Below are 16073 nucleotides of genomic sequence, written 5' to 3' on the forward strand. Positions count from 1 at the left end.
TTTCACCTGAAGGTTTGGTTGAAAAAGGAGACTATATAAGCATTTGACAGATAGTAAGTCACGTATTGGCCTTACATCCTCTAACAGTTTGAAGGGTGATACTCCTGTTGAGTGTGTAGTGGTCCTGTAAGCAAACAGTGTTTCACATAAAGTTTTTTTCCACGGTCTCATTTGCAAACTGGTAAATTAAAGACTTTCTTTAACCAGTCTGTTCATTCTCTCAACTACACCATTAATTCTCCGCTGGTATAAAAAAACTATTTTGCGCTTGATACTATTGCTACTGAAGTAGTGTTGCATTTCAGCAGGTTAATTGTATTCTGTTGTCAATTATCAATTCCTTGGGAAATCCTTCTTGGCTAAAGACTGATCACATGAACTTAACTGCTGTTTCAGTAGTAACCATTCCAGTGAATGTAACTTCCAGCTGCTTTGAATGATAGTCTACCATTACTATGGCAAACCTTTGCATAACAGGGTAATCTTCAGATGATCCCATTATGTCGAGCTGGTTTCTCCCATGGACAGTTAGGATAGTCAACTGGTGTGAGAGGGATGCTGAAGGTTTCTGTGACTTATCACTACTAGCACAAGCCATGCAATTCTTGATTATTTCCTCAAGGTGCTCATCCATCCCTGGCCACCAGAAGTCGTGTTGCAGTTGTCTTTTGGTTGTACTCATTCCCAGGTTTCCTTCATGTGTCGGGAGAATCAGTCATTCTTTCAGAAGTATAGGCACAAATGATGGTAAATTCTCAAAATCTATTAATTTATAAGGGGCAACTCATGTGATATGTTTCTACATGGTTGTCAGTGTTCTGATGTCATCCTCCTGTAAAGCCATCCATTGACTATGGAAGTCTTTAGGTCCTAAAGTGCCTTGTCTTCTCTCATGGCTGTTGCTCACTCTGAGACTGTGATCATTCCTTGAGATTTGTGCAGTGACAATCCATTCATCTTTCTCTATTGCATCCTCATGATAAGATGTGGCTCAAGACCATACTCACAAGCATCTGTTGTGACAATCGTTTGCTTCTCAGAATCAAAGGGTCTTGGAGTTGGCCTGGTTGAAATTGCATGTTTGATCTTGTTTAAAGCTGTTCTTGCATACTTCATCCCATTCAAACATAACATCCTTTTTTAGGAGATGATACAAAGGAACTACTTTCATAGCAAATTGCTGTATAGACTTCGAATAGCATTGACACAATCCAAGACGGATTAAAGTTTGTCCTTATTGTTTGGCTCTGTTATATCACAGATGGCTTTCACATGGTGTGGTTTTGGTTGTATGTCCTAGTTATTTCACTAAGTCGGTACGGAATTGACTTTTCTTCTTGTTGATGGTAAGTCCATGTCATTGAAGTTTTTCTATAACCTTGTTTAGGATGAGATCCTGTTTGGATTCATCTTTGCCATACATTACAATATCATCTTGAAAGTAACGTCCCTTGTTTCTCCAGAGATCCAATGCATCATTCTCTGGAATACAGATGCTGCAGAGGCTAATCCAAGTGGCATCTTTTAGAATTGGAACGGACCTTCTGGAGTGATGAAAGATGTGTACATGTGGGATTCTTCCGTTAAGGGGATCTGGTGGTAAGCTAAGAATAAATCAAGGGTTACAAAGACTCTTGCCTCCTTTAAGTTGAGCAGCATTTCACCCAAGGTTGGGCAGAGGATGACAATCTGGAACAGTGTTGAAGTTTAGATCTATCAAATCCACAAATATGCAGATAGCACCATTAGGTTTCCTCTTGAGAATGAAGAGAAACCCATTCTGATAAATCAACTAGTTCAGCGATATCTGCTTTACATAGTTTTGAAATTTCCTCTTTGGTTGTCTCTGTGCAATTGGTATGTTTAGCACTTTATGCTGCGTAAACATTGCATTGTTTTTTTAGCAGGATCTTGTGCTTGAGCTTTTTGGGAACATCTTTGGTATCGGTGAAAACTTCTAGAAAGTCAGAGATGATTTCTGGTTGTAGCCTATCCTCAGTTTGCAGGAGAGGTTCTCTACTATTCGATCGAATATAATCTGAAGATCCCTTTGATTACATCCTAAAATAGAAACTCCCTTTTGGGGTACATAGATTTTTTTTTCCCTTGTGCATTATGGCCTTTGTACTCAAGGATAGTTGTAAAATAGCCATTGATGTGGATGGGAGATCCACCATACCCTCTGGGGTATGTGTCTGGAGAATGCAGCATGGGTTGGGAGCTGGCACAAAGCACATTGCAGAATTGGTTGGGAACTACAGTAGAAGGCAAACCAGAATCCACTAACGTCATCATTACATGGCCAGCAACTCAATGTGGATTGGTGTGATGATCTCCTGTCACATTCAAAACATCCTTGGGATTCAGTTTGCCGTCATCTTCATCTGTGAGAACTCTAGATACAACATCGTCAGCAGACTTTAGAAAAATGTCTTTTTGTTGTTGTTGTACTTCTTGCATCCTTACTTCTTGGCAGAATAGCCCTGAAAATCTGCCTCTGACCAGGGTCACCACACCTGTAGCATTGGTAGCAATGTGGCGTGTGGGAGGGCAAAAGGCACTGAGAGTGTAGACTAAGGAGCTTTCCATACTGTCATCTTGGACTGCATTAACCTCTGCAGGCTGGAAGACATCTGGCGTCATGGAAAGTGATATAGCATGATGTATGGTGCTCTTCGCTTGTCAGGCAATTTCTGTGGTTCCCTTTTATCATGGGGAGTTGTTCTTGAATTTGGAACTGTTCATCTTCATGACAATTTGGTCTCTGATTATTTCATCTGTAAAACTGGCAAATTCACAGGTTGCATTCAGCTCATGTAATGCAGTTACATAGTTGTTGATGGGCTCGTGAGGTATCTGTACTCGGGAATAGAACTTGAAGCATTCAACCACATTTAGTAGAAGATTAAAATGATCATCCAGGGCTCAGAGAGCAGCATCATATGGAGTCACATCTTGCAGTATGTCAGTAAGAGGAGGGAGATGCTTGAAGATTTGTTGCCCATCAGGACCAAGGCAATAAAGCAGTAAGCCTTTCCGCTTTTCTGGAACGTAAGTAGAAGTTGCTTGCTGAAGTAAGACTTCCATTGTTTCCATGGGAGCAGAGGATCTTTTGGGATACGCATGAAGAATGGTGGAGGTGAAACTTGTGTCATGGTAATAAGTGTGGTGGAGGCAAGTTGGAGACGTCAAGTGATTGAGCAAGGAACATGGAGAAGAATTTGTTGGTAAGAAATGCTGGTCACAGAAATGGTTGACTGGACCTGTACTTGTTCTTGGTGCAGCTGGGGTATTCAGAACTGCAGAGGAATGCTTTAGCTGTGAAAAATGAGGACTATGAAAAAATAGACACTGCCCCTTTAAATTTGTCTTTTCAGCAAGTTGCAGACAGTAGCAGGCTACAGGCCGGTGGAGTTTCCCTGGGAGCAGCAACAGCATCTCAGAGCAGCAGGGAATCATGAGGCATTTGGATAAATTAGAGCAGGGGTTGGCAACCTATCAGAAGTGGTGTGCCAAGTCTTTATTTATTCACTCTAATTTAAGGTTTCGAGTGCCAGTAATACATTTTAATGTTTTTAGAAGGGGTCTCTCTATAATATATAACTAAACTATTGTTGGATCTAAAGTAAATAAGGTTTTTTAAATGTTTAAGAAGCTTCATTTAAAATTAAATTAAAATGCAGATCTTATCAATTTAGTGTGATCCTTGCCCTTGCTTTTCCTTGCTGAGTTTTCCAATGTCTGGCACGTATTTGGATAGTTTAAGCTGCACACAGGTTTCTGAGTGATCAGTTGTTAACCAGCTCCAAGAGGGACAGAGGACAGATTTCATGTGTGAAAATACCTGTTCACACAGGTATATGGATCCAAATGCTGAAAGCATTGCAAACGCAATTTTCTTCAAACAGTTAAATTTCACTGTCAGGGATGTCCAGCAGGTCAGAATAGAGGCCCCATGAGCTCTCTCAGTAGCTTTAAGTGCACTCTGCAGATCTCCAAACTTTGATACCCACAATTCTGAGCTTTTTAACTGAATGAGCTTCATTTCAAAATCTTCAACACCCATCCACTGAAATACAGACAAATCCGAGTCGCTTTCGTTGAACTTTTCAGGTTTAATTGGAAACAAAAGCATTGGGCCAAATTGCTGGAAATCTTGAAATCTGTCAGAAAATTCTGATTCCAGTTCTTACATGTACATTCCAATCTCATTGACACTGACAGTGCAACATGTCGATAGCTCTTTTATGTGTTGGAAGTAGCAGAAAGTTGATGTTCGAATATCCCGAGAAAAGACTTCTAGTTTTACAACAAATGCCTTCCAGGATTTCGTAAAGATCCAGAACCGTTTGCCCTGCACCCTGGAGATGGAGATTGAGTTTGATTAGGTGAGTGGTGATGTCAGTTAGAAACATGAGCTTACACAGCCATTTGTCGTCATCCAGTTCAGGGTAGTTTTGTCCTTTTTCTGACAAAAAGGCCTTAATCGCATCAAAACAGTATACAAAGTGCACCAAAACCTTGCCACAACTTAGCCACCAAATGTTCTGTGAAGTGAAAGGACATCTAACTTTGCTTTCTTAGGAGCTGACATTTTGTCAGATGTGCACCTCAACTTACAGTGGGGAGAAAAATCACGACAGATGGCACGCACAACGTTAAACGCAACGTGCTGTTCCATGTGACATGATAATGATGTAAGCAGCAAATCGGGACTTAAAAATATCCCAGTACAGTGGTGCTGGAACAATTTTTAAGGTGGGCGTGCTGAGCTGTGCCTCCTCTTGCCCCTGTCTGCACCCCTCACTGCCCCAGGCTGGGGCCAGTGGGCCACAGCTGGGGGTGGCTGCAGAGCCCCAGGCTGGCGGCTGGGACCCGAGGATGGCAGCAGAGCGGCCGGGACCTGGGACCGGCAGCTGGCTGAATGGGGGCTGGCAGATGGAACTCTGGGTGGCAGGGGGCCAGCAGTAGGACCCCGGGCTGGCAGCAGAACCCCCGCGACCATTGGCCGGGACCCGGGCAGTGTGAGTGCCACTCAAAATAATCTTGCGTGCCGCAAGTTGCTGACCCCTGAATTAGAGTTCTGTTTATCTGTGGTTCTTCTATGCTCATCGCCAGTTTCTTTTGTACTTGAACCTCTTTGAGAAAAACTCAGGAAGCTCAGTACATAATTGGTTAAACAATTGCAAACAAAGAGTAACTGTTAATGGAATGATGTCCGATTAGAGGGAGGTTTCAAGTGGGATTCCACAGGGATCTGTTCTGGGCCCAGTGTTGTTTAACATCTTTATTAATGACCAGAATGTAGGAATGCAGAGCATACTGAGAAATTTGCAGATGACACACAGCTTAGGGGGGTTTGCCGACACTTAGAAGGGACCGAATGGCTAGGCAGCAGTTCTGCAGAAAAGGACCTAGGGGTTACAGTGGACGAGAAGCTCGATATGAGTCAACAGTATGCTGTTGTTGCCAAGAAGGCCAATGGCATTTTGGGATGTATAAGTAGGGGCATTGCCAGCAGATCGAGGGACGTGATCGTTCCCCTCTATTTGACGTTGGTGAGGCCTCATCTGGAGTACTGTGTCCAGTTTTGGGCCCCACACTACAAGAAGGGTGTGGAAAAATTGGAAAACGTCCAGCAGAGGGCAACAAAAATGATTAGGGGACTGGAACACATGACTTATGAGGAGAGGCTGAAGGAATTGGGATTGTTTAGTCTGTGGAAGAGAAGAATGAGGGGGGATTTGATAGCTGCTTTCAACTACCTGAAAGGGGGTTCCAAAGAGGATGGCTCTAGACTGTTCTCAGTGGTAGCAGATGACCGAGCAAGGAGTAATGGTCTCAAGTTGCAGTGGGGGAGGTTTAGGTTGGATATTAGGAAAAACTTTTTCACTAGGAGGGTGGTGAAGCACTGGAATGCGTTATCTAGGGAGGTGGTGGAATCTCCTTCCTTTGAGGTTTTTAAGGTCAGGCTTGACAAAGCCCTGGCTGGGATGATTTAATTGGGGATTGGTCCTGCTTTGACCAGGGGGTTGGACTAGATGACCTCCTGAGGTCCCTTCCAACCCTGATATTCTCTGATTCTACGATAGAGCTAAAATTCAGAGGGATCTTGATAAATTAAAGAACAGGGTTATAGTCAACAAAATGAAATTCAGTAAAGACAAATATAAGTTCTACACTCAGGGAAGAAAAACCAAATGCACACATACAAAATGGGGGATAACTGGTTTGGCAGTAGCACTGCTGAGAAGGATCTGGGAATTGTGATAGATCACAACCTCAACACGAATCAGCAATGCGATGCTATTGCAAAAAAAGCAAATGCAATTTTAGGCATTAGCAAGGAATAGCATGCAAGTCATTGGAGGCAATAGTACCGCTCTACTTGGCACTGGTCAGGCCTCAACTGGAGTACTGTGTCCAGTTTTGGTCACCATTGTATAGAAAGGATGTGGAGAAACTGGAAAGGATCCAGAGGCAAGTGACAAAAATGATCAAAGGGATGGAATGTAAGCCGTATGAGCAAAGGCTGAAGGAACTGGGTACGTTTCGTTTGGAAAAGAGGAGATTGAGAGGGGGACATGGTAGCAATCTTCAAATACTTGAAAGGCTGCCATAAAAAAAGACGGAAAAAAGTCGTTCTCTCTTGCCACAAGAGGCAATGGGTTCAAACTACAGCATCACAGTTTTAGATTAAATCTCAGGGAAAATCTTTCTAACTGTAAGAACAGAAGGACAGTGGCACAGATTGCCTAAGGAGGTTGTAGAAGCTCCTTTGCTGGAGGTTTTCAAAAGGAAGCTGGATAGCCATTTGTCTTCAATGGTTTAGACTCAACAAATCCAACATCTTGGCAGGGAGTTAGATTAGATGACCCTTGTTGTCCCTTCTAACTCTGTGGTTCTATGATAACAGCAAAGGTAAGGTTTATTCCCCTCATTCTTTCACAGAGCTCACATTCTTCCTTTCTTCTCCTCTTTCTCCTTCTGGTCTTCCCTGTCCCCAATGCATCCTGGGAATTGTAATTCCTGTACTCAAAGCTACAGGAACTACCTAGAAATAAACTTAGAAATACAAACTGGGGTAGTTATCTTCACCTAGCTAGATGCAACATTTAATCTCAGTACTAAGGCAGTTATCTTTACCTAAAAACTGGACATGTCTCCGTCAAAGGCACATCAATGTAACTCTTGAATTAGTGAAAGATTGCAGCAGAATCATGGTCCACAACTTTGGCTTGCCAGGGTGTTTCCTGTAGCTCATTGATGGCCCCTGTTACTGCAGAGTTTAAGCTTTTGACTTTTTTTTTCTATTGAAGTTTCTGCTCCCTGTACTTGCAAAGGAAACTTTCCAAATGTAAACTGCTGCAGTACTGTCTTACTGTACACAGGATTCTGAACTGTGTGAACTCCCTCCTCACATCTAACTGAAGAGTTAACTCTGAAGCCTGAAACTAGCTATTTGTTTAAATGACCAGTAGTAGTATAGTTAATCAACATTTATCTAATATATTTAGACAGACCACACAGAAGATAGTCTATTAGGTCTGTGGAATACAATCCACAGCCTTGGGCTAGTACCCTTTACCTCTGGAGAAGTGGAATACCAGCCAGAGTGGGTAGTGGGAGGTGAGTAGACAATCAGACTTTGAGGTAGAGAGTATCTACCTCTGTGGTAGATAGTCTGAACAGATCAAGGAGTCAAAGCAACATTTATCCTGGGAAGTTTGTTTATGTTGAAGGCTCATTCTGCCGCAAACTCTGCAGGGCTCTGAGTATTCCTTCCTCTGCAAGTATTAAGTCACTTCTTGACTATCAACAGTCCACAAAAATATTTTCAGTTATATAAAAACGCTAAACTTCAAAGAAGAATGTAAACCCTTTGCTTGCAGCTGTTAGGGTTTTAAAAGAGAGTGAGCAACTATGCTTGCAGCTGCTGTAGCAGCAGAGGGCAGAACATTGGTGAAGGACCTCTTTGTTTTTAGCTGCAATATTGCTACTTCAGATAAATGACTTTTTCTATTTTCTGACTTCCGAACAAATGCTCAAAAAATGTGACAGTCAGCCCTATGCTGAATAGATCAAGAAGTTTCTATAAAGTCATGCATGATGTGGAGAAAGTGGATAAGGAAGTACCCCTTCACATAACACAAGAACAAGGGGTCACCCAATTAAATTAATAGGCAGCAGGTTTAAAACAAAGAAAAGGAAGCACTTCTTCATACAATGCACTGTCAACTTGTGGAACTTGTTGCCAGGGGATGTTATGAAGGACAAAAGTATAACTGAGTGCAAAGAAGAATTAGGTAAGTTCATGGAAGGGTAGGGCCATCAATGGCTATTGGCCAAGATGGTCAGGAATGCAACCCCAGGCTCTGGGTGTCCCTAAGCCTCTGACTGCCAGATGCTGGGACTGGACGACGGGATGGATCATGCAATAATTGGCCTGTTCTGTTAGTTCCCTCTGAAGCATCTGGCATTGGCCACTGTCGGAAGGCAGGATGCTGGGCTAGAAGGACCATTGATTGTGACCCAATATGGCCATTACTATGTTCTAGTGTTAAAATAACATTGATCAATGGTTCAGAGACTTTCAGAAGGACAAAAGAGATCAAGTTTTTTAAAGATTCTCTTCCAACTGAGGCTGAAGAAACTGAAGTCAAAGATTAGCTAGGATTGATTCAGTTACAGTGATCTGATCCAGGTTTCATGAAAATTTTTTTTTCAATTTTCTGTAAATGCTGGGCAAGTGACAGATGTCCAGAGTTACAAAGCTAACTCATTACTATAACCTTCTTTGAGACTACTTATTTGTGAACAAGACTTCATATCGTTAATCTGAATAAATCCAAACAGCAGTCACCTAATCAGCTCAATTTCATAATGTTCATAGCCACCTCAAAGATTTAGCCAGACCCTCAAGAAATTAGCTTCTGTGAAGCAGTCTCCTGATTGATAGAATTTTCTCTGTACCCTGCAACACACTGTCTGTTTAAAATGCTATTTTTGTACACTTACAGTGCTTTATAAATTAAAAATAACTGTGTGCCTTTACATTAATTAAAATGCCGTATAAACCTATATGAAAATTAGGTGTGGACTTCAGTGCTGCTAGAGGTTGTGGACCACATGGTTGTATAAGATCATGAAGCGCACTCACCTTTACGCTCCCCTTAGAAGCAGAACATGGTACCACTGTACTACCGTTCGGCCCTGTCAACCTGAAGAGTACTTGTCTTTGTGGGAATTTGTCCAGATTCCAACCATTGACATAGCTGCACCAATACAAGCTCCTACTGTAGGTAAGGGAAGTCATGATTTGAACTGTTGCAATATACCCAAGTTTCTGGGAACACTGGTGTAAATCACAGCTACCCTTGCCTGTACCAGAAATTTGCATTGATGTAACTACAGTGGTGGCTGTAAAGCTATTTTCTCAGCTATCTTCCTACATTTCATTCAGTATTTAGGCTTTAAAGATCCTAGGTGCTATAGTAATAATAGTATTCACTGAAGTCATGGGTATGCTTGGAGACCATATCTCTGGCTGGAAGACAGCTGTTGGTGCAGAAATGTGTACATAGGCAAGCCTGGAAGAGAAATCCCACTTGAAAAAAATAATTTTCTTCTCATAACATTTATTTACCTTTTTTCTAACGAAACTTGCTTTCAGAAGGTAGTAATAATTGTTTGCTTTTAAGTAGTTGCATTTTTCAGAAAGCCTTTCATGTCAGTTGCACCAGTCTTTATTTGTATTTGTGCTTTCAGTGTCACACTTTCCCCAGCTTGCTTTATTGTGAAACATCCTCTTCTTTGTTTTATGTTTGATTTATTTCTGCAGTGTTTGCCATCAAACATGCTTGTTTATAATTGTTTTCTTCGGATTTTTATGATAACCCTATGTCATAAATGTAAAGGGAAGGGGTTAAGAAGCTCTGATACAGTACTATAAAATCCTCTTACCTGTAAAGGGTTAAGAAGCTCAGGTAACCTGGCTATCATCTGACCAAGAAATGACCAATGGGGGAACAAGATACTTTCAAATGGGTAGGGGGAGGCTTTTGTCTGTCTGTGTGATACCTTTGCCGGGAACAGATCAAGGATGCAAGCCCTCCAACTCCTGTAAAGTTAGTAAGTAATCTAGCTAGAAAATACGTTAGGTTTTCTTTGTTTTGGCTTGTGAAATTCGCTGTGCTGGAGGAAATGTGTATTCCTGTTTTTGTGTCTTTTTGTAATTTAAGGTTTTGCCTAGAGGGATTCTCTATGTTTTGAATCTGACTGCCGCTAAGATTATCTTCCATTCTGATCTTACAGAGTTGTTCTCTTATCTTTTTTTGTTCTTCCAATAAAGTTCTGTTTTTTAAGAATCTGATTGGGTTTTTTGGGTCTTAAAAATCCGAGGCTGGTTTGTGCGCATGTTTATTCTCAAGCCTCCCCAGGAAAGGGGGTGTAAGGGCTTGGGGGGATATTTTGGGAGATGTCTCCAAGTGATCTCTTCCCTGATTCTTTGTTAAATTGCTTAGTGGTGGCAGCATACCAGATTTTAACCTAAGCTGGTAAAAATAAGCTTAGGGGGTTTTTCATACGGGTCCCCACATCTGTACCCTAGAGTTCAGAGTGGGGAAGGAACCCTGACACTATAACCCAAGAAAGAAGTATTTATAGTATCTAAGGCTTTACCAGCAGATGAGAGAAATTGCAATCTGTGTTACCGTAGAGTTTATAGATGCTTTAGCAGGGTGGTTTGGATGGGAAACTGCACCAAAGCAGAGTACCACATTCAGAGGGGGAATAAAAATTTAGGATTGGTGGATGAGGGATGTCTTTGAACCTCAGTTTCCTCTTACAATTTAGAGTTATATTCAGTATGTTTTGTCAGGGGTAGTAGTAGGAAGGCAGTTAGCATTTAATATGTGAATTAAAACCTTCCAGTATTATACTGTTACTCTCTGCAGGATGAGCTTCTTACAAAACAAAGGATTAAAGGCATGATTAGTGGAAGTCAGAAGGGTATATCCCAGTTTTGGGCACCAGTGGTGCAAATCTCAGCTTGCTTGTCTGCACTTGGAGGTTGCACTGATGAAGCTTCAACCACAATGGCTCCAGTGTAATAAGACCTGAGAAACTGAGCACTCCCTCACACACTCTCCAATTCTCTTGTGCAGTATTAGAGAATATTTCACTGCTCACACTGTGTTGGTGCTATAACAATATGTTAAAATATAAAAATAAACCGCTTTGGAGAAAGTGCGAAGAGGAAAATTTCATTCCTCCTCCTTTCTCTTGCCTTATTTAAATGTTTAAAAGAAAAGCCTAATGTTTTCCTTTTTCTTGCCTCAGTTGCCTGGCTGTTTTCTGCTTCAGGGTGTACTGAGTAAACAATTAGTGTCATTGTTAATAATCAGTCACTGGCCCAAGATTCTCTGTCTAGAACCAGCTGTTCTATCCACTACAAGAAAGGCTGAGAGTCAGAAGCCCCTTCATCTAACATTAATAAAGGAGGTTTAGTGAACCTGTGCATATGCTGTATAATATATGTGCAGAGCATTACAGTTTACAGATCAGGTTTGTACTTAATTAGCTCTCGTATCATGATGTGAAAGCATAGGTTTCTTTAAAGGCTGTGCTTATGAAGGACAGCAAAAAAGACAAAACAGTAAAATGGTCTATATAGAATAGGCAATAGAAAAGAACAGATGTAGGTAGTTCTCTCTTTGATTGGTGTTGGAAATGTATCCAATCAGCATGGGGTAAAGTGCTTCATGCACATAAGCCTTATTGTAGAAGCAAAAACATGACTCTAATCGGGGCCTCAAATATGTATGGAAAAGAAATCATCCGTGTAACCCATGAGGCTGTGATTAATCTAGGCATTTTAAAAAGCCCTTTAGCTAGTAAGCCTGGGATAGCTTTGTTCACCTAGTGCAGGGGGAGCAACTTTTGATACAGGCTACTCAGTCATTGTAGATTGAAGTGCCTGGGGTATAGGTGACCCAGGGATCCAGTTTTCTGTGGCTTTAAAACAGACTTTCTCTCTTTCCCCTCATTCCTTAGTTTTTCTGGTGCAAAACATGGAGTGCAATTGTGGCTCCCCCCCTCCCGCCCACCTGGGTGCAGTGGACCTTCCAGACACAGATCACATCTTTCCCACCCAGAAGGGATTTTAGGTACCTACTTGGTGCTAGTTTGCCATCCATGGGATTGGGGGAGGGGGACATTTCTGAAAGTCCAAGTGCCTTTCTGTGAGGAGGGAATGGCACAGGTAAGGGAGGAGTGGGTGTCCCTATTCTCTGCACTTGGTGAGACTAAAAGCACAAAGGTGATACAGACTCAGCTATTGCCTCTGAATAGCTTTGTTGCATATCCGTACAGGTATTTGTATAACAAACAGCCATTCCTACAGGATTCATACCAACAAAAAGCTGTTTGTGGATGCTCAAAACCAGTGACTAAAAAGACATCAATGTGATTGACCAAATAGCTGTTTGGAATTCAGATAAGAACTTTTTTTTTTTTTTGTAGTATAAGAACAGCTCTGGATGTGCCTCAGGTGCAGGAGGAGTGTGGACAGGATTAGTCTCCAAAGATTTCAAGGGTATAAACATCAGGGAGGGAGAGTGATTATTTACTATATTATAAGGCAGTGGTTTTCCAACTTTTTTTTCTGGCGACCCAGCTGAAGAAAATTGTTGATGCCTACGACCCAATAGACCTGGGGATGAGGGGTGTGGGAGGGGCTTAGGGCTGGAGTGTGGGGGGTGAGGTCTGCGGCATGGGGCTGGGAATGAGGGGTTCAGGGTGTGGGAGGGGGCTCTGGGCTGGGGCAGGGGGTTAGAGTGCAGAAGGGGGTCAGGGCTCTGAGGTGGGGCTGGGGATGAGGGGTTTGGGGTGCAGGAAGGAGCTCGGTTTGTGGGAGCTCAGGGCTGGGGCAGGGGAGTGGGGCATGGGGTGGGGCATGGGGTTACCTTGGGTGGCTCCCAGTCAGTGGTGGTGCAGAGGCCGGCTTCCTGCCTGTCCTGGCACCGCGGACCACGCTGCGCCCTGGAAATGGCCAGCAGCAGGTCTGGCTCCTAAGTGAAGGTGTGCAAGCGGCTCTGTGCGACTCTCGTCTGCAGGCACTGCCCTCCCAGCTCCCAGGATTGCGGAGCTGGTCCTTGGGGCAGGGGCAGCGCCTGGAGCCCTGTGACCCCCTCCCCCCACCTAGGAGCCAAACGTGCTGCTGACCGCTTCCAGGGCGCAGCACAGCGTCAGAACAGGTAGAGACTAGCCTGCCTTAGCCAGGCAGCACCTCTGACAGGACTTTTAATAGTCTGGTTGGCGGTGCTGACCAGAGTCGCCGTGACCCAGTGCCTTACATTCCGTGACCCAGTACTGGGTCGTGACCCGCAGTTTGAAAACCACTGTTATAAGGTATAACTAAGATTAGGAAGAATAAATTAGAAAAGGGAAAAATTAGGGTGAATACTGGGGAAATCTTACTGTCAAGAAGATCCAGCAGCCTTTGGGATAAATTCTACAGGGGAAGTGTTGAAGGCACTTCTGGTTAATGTAAAGCCACATCTAAAACGAGTGGATAAAACACTGGTAAATGTAAAAATAGAGGTCCAAATGGTTTGTTCCGTCTCTGTTTGATAGAATCCTCTCTTGGTCTCTTATTTATTTGTGGTGATAATTGCAATAAGTAGAGGAGATGATTGCACAGCCAGCTGCTACACTGTGCATATGTTGGGCAGAGAGCACAACCATGAAAATTTCCTTTGCAGTAGTAAGTTGCACTTTGTATTAGGAGAGCTTGAAGGAGATTGAGTTGCATTCTGACAACATGCTGAGGTACCACTCTGACACCATCATCTATTATATCAAATTTTCAATTGTTCCTGTGCCATGGACTGCACAAATAATATTACTTTGACCTTTTTATATGCTTTTCATCCAAAGATCAATGGGCCTTACAAAGATTATCTAAGCTTCACAACATCTCATGAGAAGTGATAGACACTGTAATCACTCCACCCTTCATTGAAAGACAGTAGAAGGATGCAGCTGTTCATGAAAGGAAGCAAACAATTCTGTAAGCAATGCAGAGAGAATTTAAGTTGGCAAAATGTAATTGTGTAGCTTGGAAGTGAACCAGGACACTACCATTAAGCATTCATTTTCAGAAGCAAAGTGCTATGTGATCTGTAATGATTGCAAAAGGTCAGAAAAAAATACCACATACTCAATTACCAAGATCACATCCTGCAGCATTTGGGTGTTTGTTTGAGGTCTGCCATCTAAGAATTGAACTGGCCTGAACCTGCTTAGCTTTGAAGAGCGGAGGGAGTTACTTCACAAGGTGGTATGACTGCAGGCCACTTAACTTAGCATATCAAAGATTATTTAACATCCCGGTGCTATAGTATGAGGAAGCATAAGATATTTTATGGCCTCTCCCAAGGGGATAAAATAACCACTGTCATCTAAGGTGTGGGATCTACACAGCCAGTTATTAGTGAAGGTAATGATAATGAGCATGTGCAGTATTACACAAACTGCCATTGATGGGTTTCCAACAATCTTTATGACTGTTATAGTTTCATGAGAGAAACTTGTACCAATCTAGAAGACAAAGGATTTTATTTAAGCTTTTTGAAATGATGCGTGGAAAAACCCAGAGGATGGGATGTGAACAAAGGTATACCAGGTCCTCTTGATAAGAGGACACTGCCCATGCTAAGCCAGAATCCTGGTATGTGTCACCATCCCAAAACAGCAGCATAATGGGGTTCCTGTTAGGAATGTGCCTAGTGTATTACTCTTCCAAAATTGCTTTAGTGATTTGTATAGCTGACAGAAGAATGTATAGGGCTCAGGAAGTTTGGCAAGATGTGCCTTTTTCTTTCCTCCATTTCAGTCCTGCAGTCTGATGGGGGTAATGAGAATGGAAAAGTGGGGGGGGGATTCAAAATTAGCACAAAGTGACCTACAAGTTTAAAAAGCTTTCTGCCACTCCCCCCTCTACTATAAAAGCACATTCCTCAAAAGGTAGCCAGAACCCTCTTATGGCATGTGAGCCCCGGATACCGTCCAGTGGTTCTGACTAGTGGTACTGAATAGCATTATATTCGTCAATCTGTCATGTACAAAGTTAGTAGTGTTCCACTGGTGCTGGTACAGGATAAGGAGGAGGATGCTAGCAGCCATACTACTTTGGGCTCTGATCTTGTGAGACATATTAAGTTAAATAGTGTTGAACCTGGTCAGGACATTGGTGGGACACCTGTGATGAAAAGCATGCAAAGCAAGGGTACCACAGAAGTATTGGTGATGACCAGCTATCACGTGTGGTGCTCTTCCTCTGGTTCAGCATTGAATGGATGCCTCAGAATGATCTTCGGGAGCACTATGCTGCTGGACGTGACCTTTTGGGTGAGAAGTAAACAAAGGCCCTGATCATTCAGATATTCCATAGCACTTTTCATAAGAGTAGAGCTATTACCCCTAGTGCCCTTCCCTAATTCCAACTTTGATAACATACTGCCCAAATTAACCTCATCCCAAATGGTTACGGTCTCCTTAGTATTTGTTCTGGCTGGGGTTAGAGCTCAGTGAGGAGAGTGTGTGCTTAATTACGGCAAGCCTCTACAGTACAAAAAGAAAAGAGTAAATACCATAGAATGCACTTATGGTGAGGTTATGGCTTACAGCAATCTGGGTATAGTTCAAAGGTTCCAGATTTTAGTTCTCCCTCTCCTGCTCTCAACAAAAACATGGTGCATGGAGCCACCTCCTTTCCTTGTATTCCCTGTTTAGATCCCACATGACTGGGCAGGGTACTTGGTTGCACCTTTTTATTTCACGGGGAAAGGTGGTAGCAGGAAAGCTTCCCTGCCTTTTGCTGCTGTTCATGTTGCCGGGAACCTGAGAAATGTCATCATTAGCCTCCCCATCTCCCCTGCCCCAAAATAAAATATCCTCAGTTGTACTTCACTGTAAATGGGGCACAATTCCTCAATAATATATTGGGAAAATGCTGGGACTTTCCATTTTGCAAAACAGGTTTCCTTACAAGCAAGTTTTGTTGAATAGGA

General features: G+C 42.7%; 1 protein-coding gene across 8 annotated transcripts in view; it reads left to right on the top strand.

Annotated features, from left to right (window-relative positions):
• The window catches only part of ACBD5 (acyl-CoA binding domain containing 5), a 53246-nt gene that overhangs the window by 16790 nt on the left and 20383 nt on the right, over window positions 1-16073 (top strand). Inside the window, exon 1 of one of the 8 annotated variants that reach the window (XM_075125935.1) lies at window positions 9131-9302. The exons of the other annotated variants lie outside the window; for them this stretch is intronic. Coding sequence (XP_074982036.1) covers window positions 9146-9302 — 157 coding nt within the window. The 5' untranslated portion in view covers window positions 9131-9145. Of the gene's footprint in view, window positions 1-9130; window positions 9303-16073 lie in introns of those variants that run through there. 8 annotated transcript variants of the gene reach the window in all.

Source organism: Caretta caretta, chromosome 2, assembly GCF_965140235.1.
Source record: "Caretta caretta isolate rCarCar2 chromosome 2, rCarCar1.hap1, whole genome shotgun sequence".
In the NCBI taxonomy this organism is placed as follows: Eukaryota; Metazoa; Chordata; order Testudines; family Cheloniidae; genus Caretta; species Caretta caretta.